At 47.2% G+C, this 15,358-nt stretch overlaps 1 protein-coding gene across 1 annotated transcript in view; it reads right to left on the bottom strand.

The window, feature by feature from the left end:
- Positions 1–15,358, bottom strand: part of LOC139268496 (neural-cadherin) — a 306,309-nt gene that overhangs the window by 23,389 nt on the left and 267,562 nt on the right. The window contains exons 26-27 of the mRNA XM_070886774.1: positions 15,039–15,162; positions 11,560–11,740 (exon numbers count right to left, since the gene is read on the bottom strand). Of these exons, the coding sequence (XP_070742875.1) occupies positions 11,560–11,740; positions 15,039–15,162 (305 nt within the window). The remainder of the gene's footprint in view (positions 1–11,559; positions 11,741–15,038; positions 15,163–15,358) is intronic.

The following is a 15,358-nucleotide window of genomic DNA, read 5'->3' as shown; positions in this document are numbered from 1 at the left end:
GGTGGCTGAACAGTCCAATATGAGAACCACAGTCCCTGTCACAGGTGGGACAGATAATCGTTGAGGGAAAGGGCGGGTGGGACAGGTTTGCCGCACGCTCTTTCCGCTGCCTGCGCTTGATTTCTGCATGCTCTCGGCGATGAGACTCGAGGTGCTCAGCACCCTCCCGGATGCACTTCCTCCACTTAGGGCGGTCTTTGGCCAGGGGCTCCCAGGTGTCAGTGGGGATGTTGCACTTTATCAAGGAGGGTTTGAGGGCATCCTTGTAACGTTTCCTCTGCCCACCTTTGGATTGTTTGCTGTGAAGGAGTTCCGAGTAGAGCGCTTGCTTTGGGAGTCTCCTGTCTGCCATGTGGACAATGTGGCCTGCCCAGCAGAGATGATCAAGTGTGGTCAGTGCTTCAATGCTGGGGATGTTGGCCTGGTCAAGGATGCTAATGTTGGTATGTCTGTCCTCCCAGGGGATTTGTAGGATATTGTAGAGGCATCGTTGGTGGTATTTCTCCAGCAACATGAGGTGTCTACTGTACATGGTCCGTGTCTCTGAGCCACACAGGAGGGTGGGTATTGTCATGTATGTAGACCATGTATACTAACTGTATAGTTACATAAGATGTGCCACCAGAGGGCACTGCAGTGGGAGACCTGAGGGTCACCTGCATAGGTGTGCAGGGCCCAGTATAAAAGGCTGCCCACTATGCTTGTGCCTCACTCTGGAGTTACAATAAATGGGACTAAGGTCACAACAGCTCAAGTACAATATTAGACCTCATGGAGTCATTCATAAGAGTATTAAAGACTTAACAACTGCCGACGAGATTACGAACTTTCACACAAAAATGACTAACATTGGTGCATCAGAAAAATTCTCAGAGGGTGAAGATTGAGAAGCCTTTATGGAGCGGCTCGACCAATATTTCATAGCAAACGTCCTGGTATGTGATGATCCGGCCACACTGGCAGATAAGTGCGGAGCTATCCTGTTGACCAGTTGTGGGCCCGCAGTCTACGGCCTCGTCAGGGACTTGCTTGCACCAGAGAAAACAATGACCAATTCATACAAGGAGCTGAAAGTGCTAATTCGGGACCAACTCAAACCGAAGGAGAGCATCCTCACAGCCAGGCATCGATTTTATACACACCGCCGCCCCGAAGCATTGGTGCAGCAGGGAGGGATTCAAATTCCTGGGGCATTGGAACCGATTCTGGGGGAGGTGGGACCAGTGCAAACCGGACGGTCTGCACCTGGGCAGGACCGGAACCAATGTCCAAGGGGGAGTGTTTGCTAGTGCTGTTGGGGAGGAGTTAAACTAATATGGCAGGGGGATGGGAACCAATGCAGGGAGACAGAGGGAAACAAAAAGGAGACAAAAGCAAAAGACAGAAAGGAGATGAGGAAAAGTGGAGAGCAGAGAAACCCAAGGCAAAGAACAAAAAGGGCCACTGTACAGCAAAATTCTAAAAGGACAAAGGGTGTTAAAAAAACAAGCCTGAAGGCTTTGTGTCTTAATGCAAAGAGTATCTGTAATAAGGTGGATGAATTAATTGTGCAAATAGATGTTAACAAATATGATGTGATTGGGATTACGGAGACGTGGCTCCAGGATGATCAGGGCTGGGAACTCAACATCCAGGGGTACTCAACATTCAGGAAGGATAGAATAAAAGGAAAAGGAGGTGGGGTAGCATTGCTGGTCAGTGAGGAGATTAATGCAATAGTTAGGAAGGACATTAGCTTGGATGATGTGGAATCTATATGGGTAGAGCTGCAGAACACCAAAGGGCAAAAAACGTTAGTGGGAGTTGTGTACAGACCTCCAAACAGTAGTAGTGATGTTGGGGAGGGCATCAAACAGGAAATTAGGGGTGCATACAATAAGGGTGCAGCAGTTATAATGGGTGACTTTAATATGCATATAGATTGGGTTAACCAAACTGGAAGCAATACGGTGGAGGAGGATTTCCTGGAGTGCATAAGGGATAGTTTTCTAGACCAATATGTCGAGGAACCAACTAGGGGGGAGGTCATCTTAGACTGGGTGTTGTGTAATGAGAGAGGATTAATTAGCAATCTCGTTGTGCGAGGCCCCTTGGGGAAGAGTGACCATAATATGGTGGAATTCTGCATTAGGCTGGAGAATGAAACAGTTAATTCAGAGACCATGGTCCAGAACTTAAAGAAGGGTAACTTTGAAGGTATGAGGCATGAATTGGCTAGGATCGATTGGCGAATGATACTTAAGGGGTTGACTATGGATGGGCAAAGGCAGACATTTAGAGACTGCATGGATGAACTACAATTGTACATTCCTGTCTGGCGTAAAAATAAAAAAGGGAAGGTGGCTCAACCGTGGCTATCAAGGGAAATCAGGGATAGTATTAAAGCCAAGGAAGTGGCATACAAATTGGCCAGAAATAGCAGCGAACCCGGAGACTGGGAGAAATTTAGAACTCAGCAGAGGAGGATAAAGGGTTTGATTAGGGCAGGGAAAATGGAGTACGAGAAGAAGCTTGCAGGGAACATTAAGACGGATTGAAAAAGTTTCTATAGATATGTAAAGAGAAAAGACAAACGTAGGTCCCTTGCAGTCAGAATCAGGGGAAGTCATAACTGGGAACAAAGAAATGGCGGACCAATTGAACAAGTACTTTGGTTCGGTATTCACTAAGGAGGACACTAACAACCTTCCGGATATAAAAGGCGTCAGAGGATCTAGTAAGGAGGAGGAACTGAGGGAAATCCTTATTAGTCGGGAAATTGTGTTGGGGAAATTGATGGGACTGAAGGCCGATAAATCCCCAGGGCCTGATGGTCTGCATCCCAGAGTACTTAAGGAGGTGGCCTTGGAAATAGCGGATGCTTTGACAGTCATTTTCCAACATTCCATTGACTCTGGATCAGTTCCTATCAAGTGGAGGGTAGCCAATGTAACCCCACTTTTTAAAATAGGAGGGAGAGAGAAAACAGGGAATTATAGACCGGTCAGCCTGCCATCAGTAGTGGGTAAAATGATGGAATCAATTATTAAGGATGTCATAGCAGCGCATTTGGAAAGAGGTGACATGATAGGTCCAAGTCAGCATGGATTTGTGAAAGGGAAATTATGCTTGACAAATCTTCTGGAATTTTTTGAGGATGTTTCCAGTAGAGTGGACAAGGGAGAACCAGTTGATGTGGTATATTTGGACTTTCAGAAGGCTTTCGACAAGGTCCCACACATGAGATGAATGTGCAAAGTTAAAGCACATGGGGTTGGGGGTAGTGTGCTGACATGGATTGAGAACTGGTTGTCAGACAGGAAGCCAAGAGTAGGAGTAAATGGGTACTTTTCAGAATGGCAGGCAGTGACTAGTGGGGTACCGCAAGGTTCTGTGCTGGGGCCCCAGCTGTTTACATTGTACATTAATGATTTAGACGAGGGGATTAAATGTAGTATCTCCAAATTTGCGGATGACACTAAGTTGGGTGGCAGTGTGAGCTGTGAGGAGGATGCTATGAGGCTGCAGAGCGACTTGGATAGGTTAGGTGAGTGGGCAAATGTATGACAGATGAAGTATAATGTGGATAAATGTGAAGTTATCCACTTTGGTGATAAAAACAGAGAGACAGACTATTATCTGAATGGTGACAGATTAGGAAAAGGGGAGGTGCAACGAGACCTGGGTGTCATGGTACATCAGTCATTGAAGGTTGGCATGCAGGTAGAGCAGGTGGTTAAGAAAGCAAATGGCATGTTTGCCTTCACAGCGAGGGGATTTGTGTACAGGGGCAGGGAGGTCTTGCTACAGTTGTACAGGGCCTTGGTGAGGCCACACCTGGAGTATTGTGTACAGTTTTGGTCTCCTAACCTGAGGAAGGACATTCTTGCTATTGAGGGAGTGCAGCGAAGGTTCACCAGACTGATTCCCGGAATGGCGGGACTGACCTATCAAGAAAGACTGGATCAACTGGGCTTGTATTCACTGGAGTTCAGAAGAATGAGAGGGGACTTCATAGAAACGTTTAAAATTCTGACGGGGTTAGACAGGTTAGATGCAGGAAGAATGTTCCCAATGTTGGGGAAGTCCAGAACCAGGGGACACAGTCTAAGGATAAGGGGTAAGCCATTTAGGACCGAGATGAGGAGGAATTTCTTCACCCAGAGAGTGGTGAACCTGTGGAATTCTCTACCACAGAAAGTTGTTGAGGCCAATTCACTAAATATATTCAAAAAGGAGTTAGATGTAGTCCTTACTACTAGGGGGATCAAGGGATATGGCGAGAAAGCAGGAATGGGGTACTGAAGTTGCATGTTCAGTCATGAACTCATTGAATGGCGGTGCAGGCTAGAAGGGCCGAATGGCCTACTCCTGCACCTATTTTCTATGTTTCGATGTTTCTATGAAGGCCAGGAAATCGCGAAGTACACTGCCGACCTCAGGAGGCTGGCAGGACCATGTGAATTCGGCGCATCCCTCGCCGATGTGTTGCGGGACGTCTTCGTAATTGGCATAGGTCATGAGGCCCTTCTTCACAGGCTACTGTCTGCCGAAACTACCGTCACTTTGCAGAAGGCCATCAGCATCATCCAGGCATTTATGCAGCTCCAAGCAGATGATGACTCACTCTCAGGACTCAAACCCGGCAAGTACTGTAAATAGAATGGCGCCTTTCACAGGCAGAACTGTTGAACGTGAATTTGCCCAGAGCAGAGCGTACATGCCTCCGAGTCCTTTAACTCAGAGTCCATCGAGCAGCACCGGTGCTGGTGTTGTGGAGATAATTACAGGGCTCATCAGTGTCGGTTCAGAGATTGTGTGCAAAGGCTGCAGCACAAAGGGCCACCTCCAGCGAATGTGCAAAAGTGCTGTGACTCACCACGTGGAAGAGGAGTCAGCAGGTGGCTGTGAATCCAGCACCGATTACGAGGCGATGGCTAGAGAGGCTGCTCAGTCCCAGGACGAAGTGTATGGAGTATATACCTGCATCACAGATTGTCCTCCAGTGATAATGGAAGTCGAGATAAATGGCGTTCCAGTCTTCATGGAAGTGGACACAGGGGCGAGTCAGTCAGTAATGAGCCAGGAAACCTATGAGAGGCTATGGAACGATCAAGCTGAACGACCCAAGCTGGTCCCGGTTCAGGCAAAGCTGCACATCTACACCAAGGAACTGATAACAGTTGTTGGTAGTGCGGATGTAAGAGTATCCCATGATGGCGCGGTACACAATTTACCATTGTGGATTGTTTCAGGTGATGGACCAACGCTACTTAGAGGAAGATGGATGGGGAAGATTCATTGGAACTGGGAAAACTTCATCCCTCCAGCGATCGACGTCCCCTGTGCTCAGAGGCAGAGCAAGCCTCCACCTTCGGTTGGACCAGGCACCGGAGAGCAGATCTGCGCAGCCCCCGAGGCACAGACCGCTCATCACGACTGCGTGGCGATGATCCAGCCGAGACGACCCGAACTCACTTTCCCGGTTTCAGTGGCAGGACTCCTGGGGAGGAAGATTGCATCCGAGGGCGCCTTCCCAGCTTCAGTGGCAGAATCCCTGTGAAAGAAGATCACGGCAGTCGAGATCATGGACAAGGAAAAGATGGCGTCCAAACCATGAGGTGAGGTGCTAATGGAGCAATGACACATGATTCCATGCAAGGAAGACGATTGGGGTAAAAGTAGCAAGGCCATTTTAAAGGAGGCCAGCAACCTGCCAATTTTGAATGACCTGCTTGAAATTGGTAATCAATGTAAAAGTCCAGCTTTAATGAGCAAAATGTTGTTGAGCGATGTCGGGTGCAAATTGCAATCAGCCAATGTAGCGGGCGAACACCTAAAAGTCGTATACTGGTCCAGCGGGCTACCCAATGCTGTAGCCTGCATCCCCGGGACCAGAACAACGTATCATAAAGTGTCCCCACAACCGACAGAAGTAGACAAGCTGCAGAGTAAACGATCCCTGGAGAGCGATACCCTGCCTCAGATCAGTTTAACACTGCAGGCACCCGATGGCATGAACCGCCTCGGCCAGAAACAGTAAACTGCGCCTATGCTCGCAGTCGGCTACCGTCGCCCACCACCCGGGTGGAAAAGGCACAGCCTACAAACCCATTCGCCACCACTGCAATGCCCAAGAGCGAAGGGTCACCCGCAACGGCTCCTCCGAACGGGACCTGGACCAGCCAGGATCCCAAACTAGAGAGTGCTCACAACAGTGCCCTCAAGGAAAGTGAGTCAGCAGTCCCCTGCGAACTGCTAGACAAGACGAGACAGCTCCACCGTCGCTTAGACGAAATGCTCACTCACTCAGACCGCTTCCCAGGGAGCAGCAGCGACACTGTGCAAACGAAAAGGACAGGGAGGTCACAGACACATCAGTTGTCTTTGGATCTGCCCGACTCTAGGAGTAACGGCAAGAGCCCTGAGCTCTGGTAACTCGAGCAAAATGACCTCAACTCGCCCACAGACCCACTAGCATGGGGCGATGCGCCGCCACCAGACGACCCAGATCTCATCCGGCTGTGCTGGAACTAGACTGTCCTTGTGTACCTGTACTGATATACCTGTAATGATCACGTAAATGTACCACACAAAAAAAAACAAAGGGGACTACAGTGGGATGAGGGCAGAATTGACTAAAGTAGACTGGGAACACAGACTAAACGGTGGCACAATTGAGGAACAGTGGAGGACTTTTAAGGAGCTTTTTCATAGTGCTCAACAAAAATATATTCCAGTGAAAAAGAAGGGCGGTAAGAGAAGGGATAACTAAGGAAATAAAGGAGAGTATCAAATTAAAAACCTATGCGTATAAGGTGGCCAAGGTTAGTGGGAAACTAGAAGATTGGGAACATTTTAAACGACAGCAAAGAATGACTAAGAAAGCAATAAAGAAAGGAAAGATAGATTACGAAAGTAAACTTGCACAAAACATAAAAACAGATAGTAAAAGCTTTTACCGACATATAAAACGGAAGAGAGTGACTAAAGTAAATGTTGGTCCTTTAGAAGATGAGAAGGGGGATTTAATAATGGGAAATGTGGAAATGGCTGAGACCTTAAACAATTATTTTGCTTCGGTCTTCACAGTGGAAGACACAAAAACCATGCCAAAAATTGCTGGTCACGGGAATGTGGGAAGGGAGGACCTTGAGACAATCACTATCACTAGGGATGTAGTGCTGGACAGGCTAATGGGACTCAAGGTAGACAAATCCTCTTGTCCTGATGAAATGCATCCCAGGGTATTAAAAGAGATGGTGGAAGTTATAGCAGATGCATTCATTATAATCTACCAAAATTCTCTGGACTCTGGGGAGATACCAGCGGATTGGAAAGCAGCTAATGTAACGCCTCTGTTTAAAAAAGGGGGCAGACAAAAGGCAGGTAACTATAGGCTGGTTAGTTTAATATCTGTAGTGGGGAAAATGCTTGAAGCTATCATTAAGGAAGAAATAGCAGGACATCTAGATAGGAATAGGGCAATCAAGCAGACGCAACATGGATTCATGAAGGGGAAATCATGTTTAACTAATTTACTGGAATTCTTTGAGGATATAACGAGCATGGTGGATAGAGGTGTACCGATGGATGTGGTGTATTTGGATTTCCAAAAGGCATTCGATAAGGTGCCACACAAAAGGTTACTGCAGAAGATGTCAGAGGAAATGTATTAGCATGGATCGAGAATTGGCTGGCGAACAGAAAACAGAGAGTCGGGATAAATGGATCCTTTTCGGGATGGAAATCGGTGGTTAGTGGTGCGCCACAGGGATCGGTGCTGGGACCACAACTGTTTACAATCTACATAGATGACCTGGAAGAGCGGACAGAGTGTAGTGTAACAAAATTTGCAGATGACACAAAGTGGGAAAGCGGGTTGTGTAGAGGACACAGAGAGGCTGCAAAGAGATTTGGATAGGTTAAGCGAATGGGCTAAGGTTTGGCAGATGGAATACAATGTCGGAAAATGTGAGGTCATCCACCTTGGAAAAAACAAACAGTAAAATGGAATATTATTTGAATGGGGAGAAATTACAACATGCTGCGATGCAGAGGGACCTGGGGTTCCTTGTGCATGAATCCCAAAAAGTTAGTTTGCAGGTGCAGCAGGTAATCAGGAAGGCGAATGGAATGTTGGCCTTCATTGCGAGAGGGATGGAGTACAAAAGCAGGGAGGTCCTGCTGCAACTGTACAGGGTATTGGTGAGGCCGCACCTGGAGTACTGCGTGCAATTTTGGTCACCTTACTTAAGGAAGGATGAATACTAGCCTTGGAGGGGTACAGAGACGATTCACTAGGCTGATTCCGGAGATGAGGGGGTTACCTTATGATGATAGATTGAGTAGACTGGGTCTTTACTCGTTGGAGTTCAGAAGGATGAGGGGTGATCTTATAGAAACATTTAAAATAATGAAAGGGATAGACAAGATAGAGGCAGAGAGGTTGTTTCCACTGGTCGGGGAGACTAGAACTAGGGGGCACAGCCTCAAAATACGGGGGAGCCAATTTAAAACCGAGTTGAGGAGGAATTTCTTCTCCCAGAGGGTTGTGAATCTGTGGAATTCTCTGCCCAAGGAAGCAGTTGAGGCTAGCTTATTGAATGTATTCAAATCACAGATAGATAAGATTTTTAACCAATAAGGGAATTAAGGGTTACGGGGAGCGGGCGGGTAAGTGGAGCTGAGTCCACAGCCAGATCAGCCATGATCTTGTTGAATGGCGGAGCAGGCTCGAGGGGCTAGATGGCCTACTCCTGTTCCTAATTCTTATGTTCTTATGTAATCCACCCAACAAATGTACCAAGATGTAAATGTAAAACCCATGTGATGAACTTGAATGCAACTTGCATGTCACGGGTCATTAGCATGATCTCTGTGTGGGGGAGAGAATGGAGTAGTCATGGACTCACAACCAGAAATTACTGGGACCTCCACTGGCAACAAATCTCACTACCAACCCACCCAAGCTAGAAGCGACCCTCCAATGGTTAACAGGAAGAGTTAAGCCCAGGTCACCGTCAATGTACGAGTCAATTTGCATTAAAGACTTGTGGGAAGTGATGTCATGTATACTAACTGTATAGTCACATAAGGTGTGCCACCACAGGGTACTGCAGTGGGAGACCTGAGGGTTATCTGCATTGATGTGCAGGGCCCAGTATAAAAGGCTGCCCACCATGCTTGTGCCTCACTCTGGAGTTACAATAAATAGGACTAAGGTCACAACAGCTCAAGTACAATACTAGTCCTCATGAAGTCATTCATAAGAGTATTAAAGACTTAACAGGTATTACTACGGCCCTGTAGACCATGAGCTTGGTGGCAGTTTTGAGGGCCTGGTCTTCATACACTCTTTTTCTCAGGCGGCCGAAGGCTGCACTGGTGCACTGGAGGCAGTGTTGAATCTCATCGTCAATGTCTGCTCTTGTTCATAAGAGGCTCCTGAGGTATGTGACATAGTCCACGTTGTCCAGGGCTGCGCTGTGGATCTTGATGACTGGGGGGGCAGTGCTGTGCGGCGAGGACAGGCTGGTGGAGGATTTTTGTCTTATGTGACTATACAGTTAGTATACATGGTCTACATACATGACATCACTTCCCCCAAGTCTTTAATGCAAATTGACTCGTACATTGACGGTGACCTGGGTTTTGCTCTTCCTGGTTGACCATTGGATGGTCGCTTCTAGCTTGGGTGGGTTGGTAGTGAGATTTGTTGCCAGTGGAGGTCCCAGTGGTTTCTGGTTGTGAGTCCATGACTACTCCATTCTCCCCCCCACACAGAGATCAGGCTAATGGCCCGTTACATGCAGGTTGCATTCAAGTTCATCACATGGGTTTTACATTTACATCTTGGTACATTTGTTGGGTGGATGACATAAGAACATAAGAATTAGGAACAGGAGTAGGCCATCTAGCCCCTCGAACCTGCTCCGCCATTCAACAAGATCATGACTGATCTGGCCGTGGACTCAACTCCACTTACCCGCCCGCTCCCCGTAACCCTTAATTCCCTTATTGGTTAAAAATCTATCTATCTGTGATTTGCGTAAGTCCCATGCTTTCGTACGCCTCAGTAAATACATCGACTATGTCCTGGAGTTCAGCCTCTGAATGTGTGCAGACGCAGGCGTAGTCCACGTACTGTAGGTCGACGACAGAGCTTGGGGTGGTCTTGGACCTGGTCTGGAGACGGCGAAAGTTGAACAAGTTCCCACTGGTTCTGTAGTTTAGTTCCACTCCAGCAGGTAGCTTGTTGACTGTGAGGTGGAGCATGGCAGCGAGAAAGATTGAGAAGAGGGTTGGGGCGATGGGTCAGCCCTGTTTAACCCCGGTCCAGACATGGATTGGGTCTGTAGTGGTTTCGTTTGTAAGGATCAAGGGCTGAATGTCATTGTGGAGCAGGCGGACGATGGTGACGACCTTTTGGGGGCGGTTGACAGTGTCAAAGGTTTTTGTAAGGCTGAAGAAGGCCATGTATAAGGGCTGGCGCTGTTCCCTGATGTATGCAACACTGGTTAGGCCACTGAATACAGTTCTGGTCACCACACTACGGGAAAGATGTGATTGCACTCGCGAGGGTGCAGAGGAGATTTACAAGGTTGTTGCCAGGACTGTAGAATTTTAGCTATAAGGAAAGATTGGGTTGGCTGGGGTTGTTATCTTTGAAACAGAGGAGGCTGAGAGGAGACTTAATTGAGGTGTATAATATTATGAGGGGCCTAGACAGAATTGGATAGGAAGGACATAATTCCCTTAGCAGAGAGGTCAATAATGATGAGGCATAGATTTAAAGTAATTAATGGAGGATTAGAAGAGAGTTGAGGAGGATGTTTTTCACCCAGAGGATGGTGGGAGTGTGCAGTTCACTGCCTGAAATAACGGTAGAGGCAGAGGCCCTCATCTCATTTTAAAAATACTTGAATATGCACTTGAAATGCCGTAACCTACACGACTACGGATCAAGAACTAAAAAGTGGGATTGGCTGGATAGCTCTTTTTCGGCCAGCACATACATGATGGGCCGAATGTCCTCCTTTTGTGTGTAAACTTCTATTATTCTATGATTTCAGATGCTCCAATACACCTCCCATCAGGCAGCTAAAGGTAGAGACTTGGGAACAGGTCATGTGGGGCACGGTGCATGATACAGGAAGACCTAAAAGAGTGGGCACGGGGAGAAATTATAAAATAACACACACATCCACGCAAAAATTTAACTGCTGTAACAAAAATTCTAAACCAACACACACACATACACAAAAATCAGTCTGATCGTAGAAAAACTGCATGTTGGTGTTTGGATTTGCAACACACTTAAAAATTTCAGATGCTCAGGCATTGTGCTGTTATCAAACTTTGTGCATCGTGTTTTAATACACAGTGCACTGGAAATACAATGTTATTTGAGAACCTTTTTCATTGCTTTCTCTCAATCTAAAAGTCCACAACCAGTTTGAAAATTGGGCCATTGGTTTCAGAAGAAATTACTGAAGCAAAGAAGCAGGTAGCAGGAACAATACCAAAGGAACAAAGGGATGGCATAATTCATTGTGCTGTTCCCAGAGCTGTCGTTACCTTTGTCGCACTTGTATCCAGTGTAGCCTGGTTTGCAGTCACAGCTGAAAGAACCCCATTCTCCTAAACATTTTCCATGAATGCCACAGGAGAATGTTCCAGCGCTGTGGCAGACTCCATCAGTCATGGCACAGCCTGGGGCGCTGTTTAGGAACTCAGCAGGATTTCCCAGGTCATACACCTAGCACCAGAGAGAAATGGCCAGTTTAGGATTTTCAGATTAAGTTTGAATGTTATTGTAGCACCATATAAATGGGAAACTAAAACACAGTTACCATTTAGGGTATAAGTTAAATAATCTAATCTTAAATAATTGTAATATCAACTTACAATAAGCATGAATGAATAATGATGAGGATTTAATGGGGCCAAGTTTCGGCCTGAGTTGCTCCTGTTTTTTTGGAGCATCTGGTTTAGAATGGAGTATCTTAGAAATTGCAATTCTCGGCATTTAGTTTGCTTCAGTTCTAGTCAGTTAGAACAGTTTCAGTTGGAACAAATTTTTTTTTTCAAAAGGGGGCGTGTTCGGCCCGTTTTGAAAGTTTAGGCAGTGAAAACTTACTCCTAACTAACTTAGAATGGAGTAAGTGTAGATTTTTGTACGCTCAGAAAAACCTTGCCTACACTTATAAAATCAGGCGTAGGTTACAAATCAGGCATAGGGAATGGAGGGGGGGGGTTTAAAGGGAAGTTTACAAACATTAAACACTTCAGTTTTACAAATAAAGAGCCATCATCAATAATAAATGATAAATACATCAATAAATCAACCAATAAACCAATCAAAAAAAATTAATAAAAAATAAAATAAATAAAAAAATCAATAAATAAAACATTTTCTATTTACCGACTGCAGCACCGGGAGCCCTCCAACAGAGTGCTGGGACGCCCCCCACAATGTGTCTCTGTCAGTGTCTCTATCTCTCTGTCTGTCTGTGTGTGTGTCTCTCACTCTCTGTGTTTCTGACAGCGAGGGGGGAGGGGGAGATGTGGGGGGGGTGCGGGGGGGGGGGAGAGAAGTGGGGGGGAGAGGAGGGGGGTGGAGGGGATGGAAGGAGGGGGGGGGAGATGGAGGGGGGTGGAGAGGAGGGGGTGGAGAGGGTGGGGCAGGGAGGGGAGGGGAGAAGGAGATGGGAGGGGAGGGGAGAAGGGAGGGGAGGGGAGGGAGAGAGGGGAGGGGGAGGAGGGAGGGATGGAGGGAGGGATGGAGGGGGAGAAAGGGGGAGAAGGGAGGGAGGGGGAGAAAGGGGGAGAAGGGAGAGAGGGGGAGAAGGGAGAGAGGTGGAGAGGGAGGCTGAACGGGCTGGGCTTGGCCGGGCCCAAGACTTGATTTAAAGGTAGGTGGCCGGGGGTCGGGTCGGGTCCGGGGGCGGTGAGGGGGGGGAGTGGGAGTGGAGTGTCTGTTCGGGTCGGGTTGGGTCCGTGAGCGGGGGAGGGGGGGGGGGGAGTGTGAGTATGTTCGGGGGTCGGGTCCGGGGTGGGGGGGGCAGTGCGGGTCCGGGAACGGGGGGTGGGTCGGGTCCGGGCGCAGGGCGGGGTGGGGGGGGGGAGCGGGAGTCGAGTCGGGTCCGGTGGGGGGAGTCGAGTCGGGTCGGGAGGAAGCAGGAGCTGGGCGTGGGAGGTGCAGCCCGATTCACGCAGCCCCAGTGAGGCCATTCGGCCAGGGCTAGGGGCTGCGTGCTTCGGGCCCCTCCCACACAGTTTTGGGTGCCTGGAGCTACTGCACATGTGCGCCCACTGTAGCGCGCATGTGCAGAGGTCCCGGCACTGTTTTCAGCGCAGGCACCTGGCTTCGCCCCCCACAGCTCGTGCTGCGCCGCGCCCAGCTCCAGAGGACCTGCAGGGAGCCGGAGAATAGGTAAGTATTTTTTAGGCGCACTTTGTGGCGCGAAAAACGGGCGTCCAGGTACGGCGCGGCCCGAAACTTGGGGGCCCAATATTTCAACTCTCATGCATGTAGAATGTTTAGAATACCGACAAGGATTTTAATTTAATTGATTTGGGAGGAAATAAATTCTACATTTTGTAACATATTTTCCTCCCTTGTCCGTCTTTCAATCCCTCCACCGAGTCTGAGGGCAGGGATGTAACCTGTTGCCAGGTCTCTGCCAGGGCTACCCTGGAATTGCCTGTGAGGGAGTGAATGAGAACAGCGCCTTCCTATTAAAAGAAAAATAAATTCAAGTTCAACAGTACTAGTTGAAGTGTGGTCAGCCGGAGCAGAGTGCGGCTACACACTCACACCCTCCTGCAGCCTGACTCCATTGCTCATATAGTGACAGAGCTGACAGATTCAATATCACCTCTGTCACTGTAAAGGGCAATGGGAACAGCTGGGTTAGGCATGCATTCGAACAATTTTGAAAGATTGGGTCTAATTGGCAATAATTTAGCACACTCGCCTTTCATCTCTGAAGCTTAAGTTCATATCAAGTTTATGCTGATGGGGTGAAGAACTCCTTTGCTTAGTGGCTCATTTGAGTTTGAGTACTGACATTAGTTTGGGCAATCAATAATACAATGCCTGGAGAGTACTGAATCATAGTAAAAAATAACTGTCCACAATTCAGTAACAAATTAACAATCATACTCAAAGATAGCTGGGGTGAGCAGTGTGAGGAGTGGAAAAAGTTACAGTGACGTAGTGGAAAAACAAACAGATGGGAAGATCTATGGAAAAGAATCAGTATTTGTTGGGCTTTTTCCCAAAAATTCTTGTGTTCTATGGGGTAGGTTTTCAATTTGCCAGCTGGGTGTAAAACTTGCATTTTGCCCACCTCGCATACAAACCACCTGGATTTTATTTCCACTGAAATCAATTAAATTAAAATCAGGTAGTTTCTATAATGGGCAACTGATATACAACAGGAGTTTTAGGACATAAGAAAATAAGAACATAAGAAATAGGAGCAGAAGTAGGCCATATGGCCCCTCGAGCCTCCTCCACATTTAATACGATCATGGCTGATCCGATCATGAACTCAAGTCCACTTCCCTGCCCATTCCCCATAACCCCTATATCAGTTTAGAAACTGTCTATCTCTGTCTTAAATTTATTCAATGTCCCAGCTTCCACAGCTCTCTGAGGCAGCGAATTCCACAGATTTACAACCTTCTGAGAGAAGAAATTTCTCCTCATCTCAGTTTTAAATGGGCGGCCCCTTATTCTAAGATTATGCCCTCTAGTTCTAGTCTCCCCTATCAGTGGAAACATCCTCTCTGCAGCCACCTTGTCAAGCCGCCTCATAATCTTATACGTTTTGATAAGATCACCTCTGGAGGGCAAAATCTACCTCTATATAGTATATAAAAGTATCTTTCAAATGGATGAAGGTAGATTAGTACTAATTTTATATAAATACATATAAAGCACAAACATTTTTAGGGTCCCAAGTGAAGTGGAAAGTCTCAATCCGCAACCAATGTTCCCCCAATAAGTTACGAGATAGCAGCAACCATTAACAGCAGAGAGTGCTTACCTTGCTATCAACAATCAGATTCCTTACACAGCCCATGAATCCTGTGAAACGCAGTTGGTCATTGCGATATGACAGTGATTCCTTGATTCCGCCCAACTGAAGGGGTTGGTGAACATTTAGAAACCTGACAGAGGAAAGAAGCAGCTCAGAATGTTTCCTCAGCAAATCTGAACAACCCAGTACAAAAGTAGAAAAGATAAAACAAAACCAGGACAGAAAGTCCTTGTGGTGGGCAACACCGGTTGGCTTTCAAAATCATTAAAAGAAATTGATGCCATATTCGAATCAACCTTGTCCAGCCTTTGACTCACTTGACAGTT

This window comes from Pristiophorus japonicus, chromosome 1, assembly GCF_044704955.1.
Source record: "Pristiophorus japonicus isolate sPriJap1 chromosome 1, sPriJap1.hap1, whole genome shotgun sequence".
Taxonomy (NCBI): domain Eukaryota; kingdom Metazoa; phylum Chordata; class Chondrichthyes; family Pristiophoridae; genus Pristiophorus; species Pristiophorus japonicus.
This window is presented reverse-complemented; position numbering and strand designations above follow the sequence as displayed.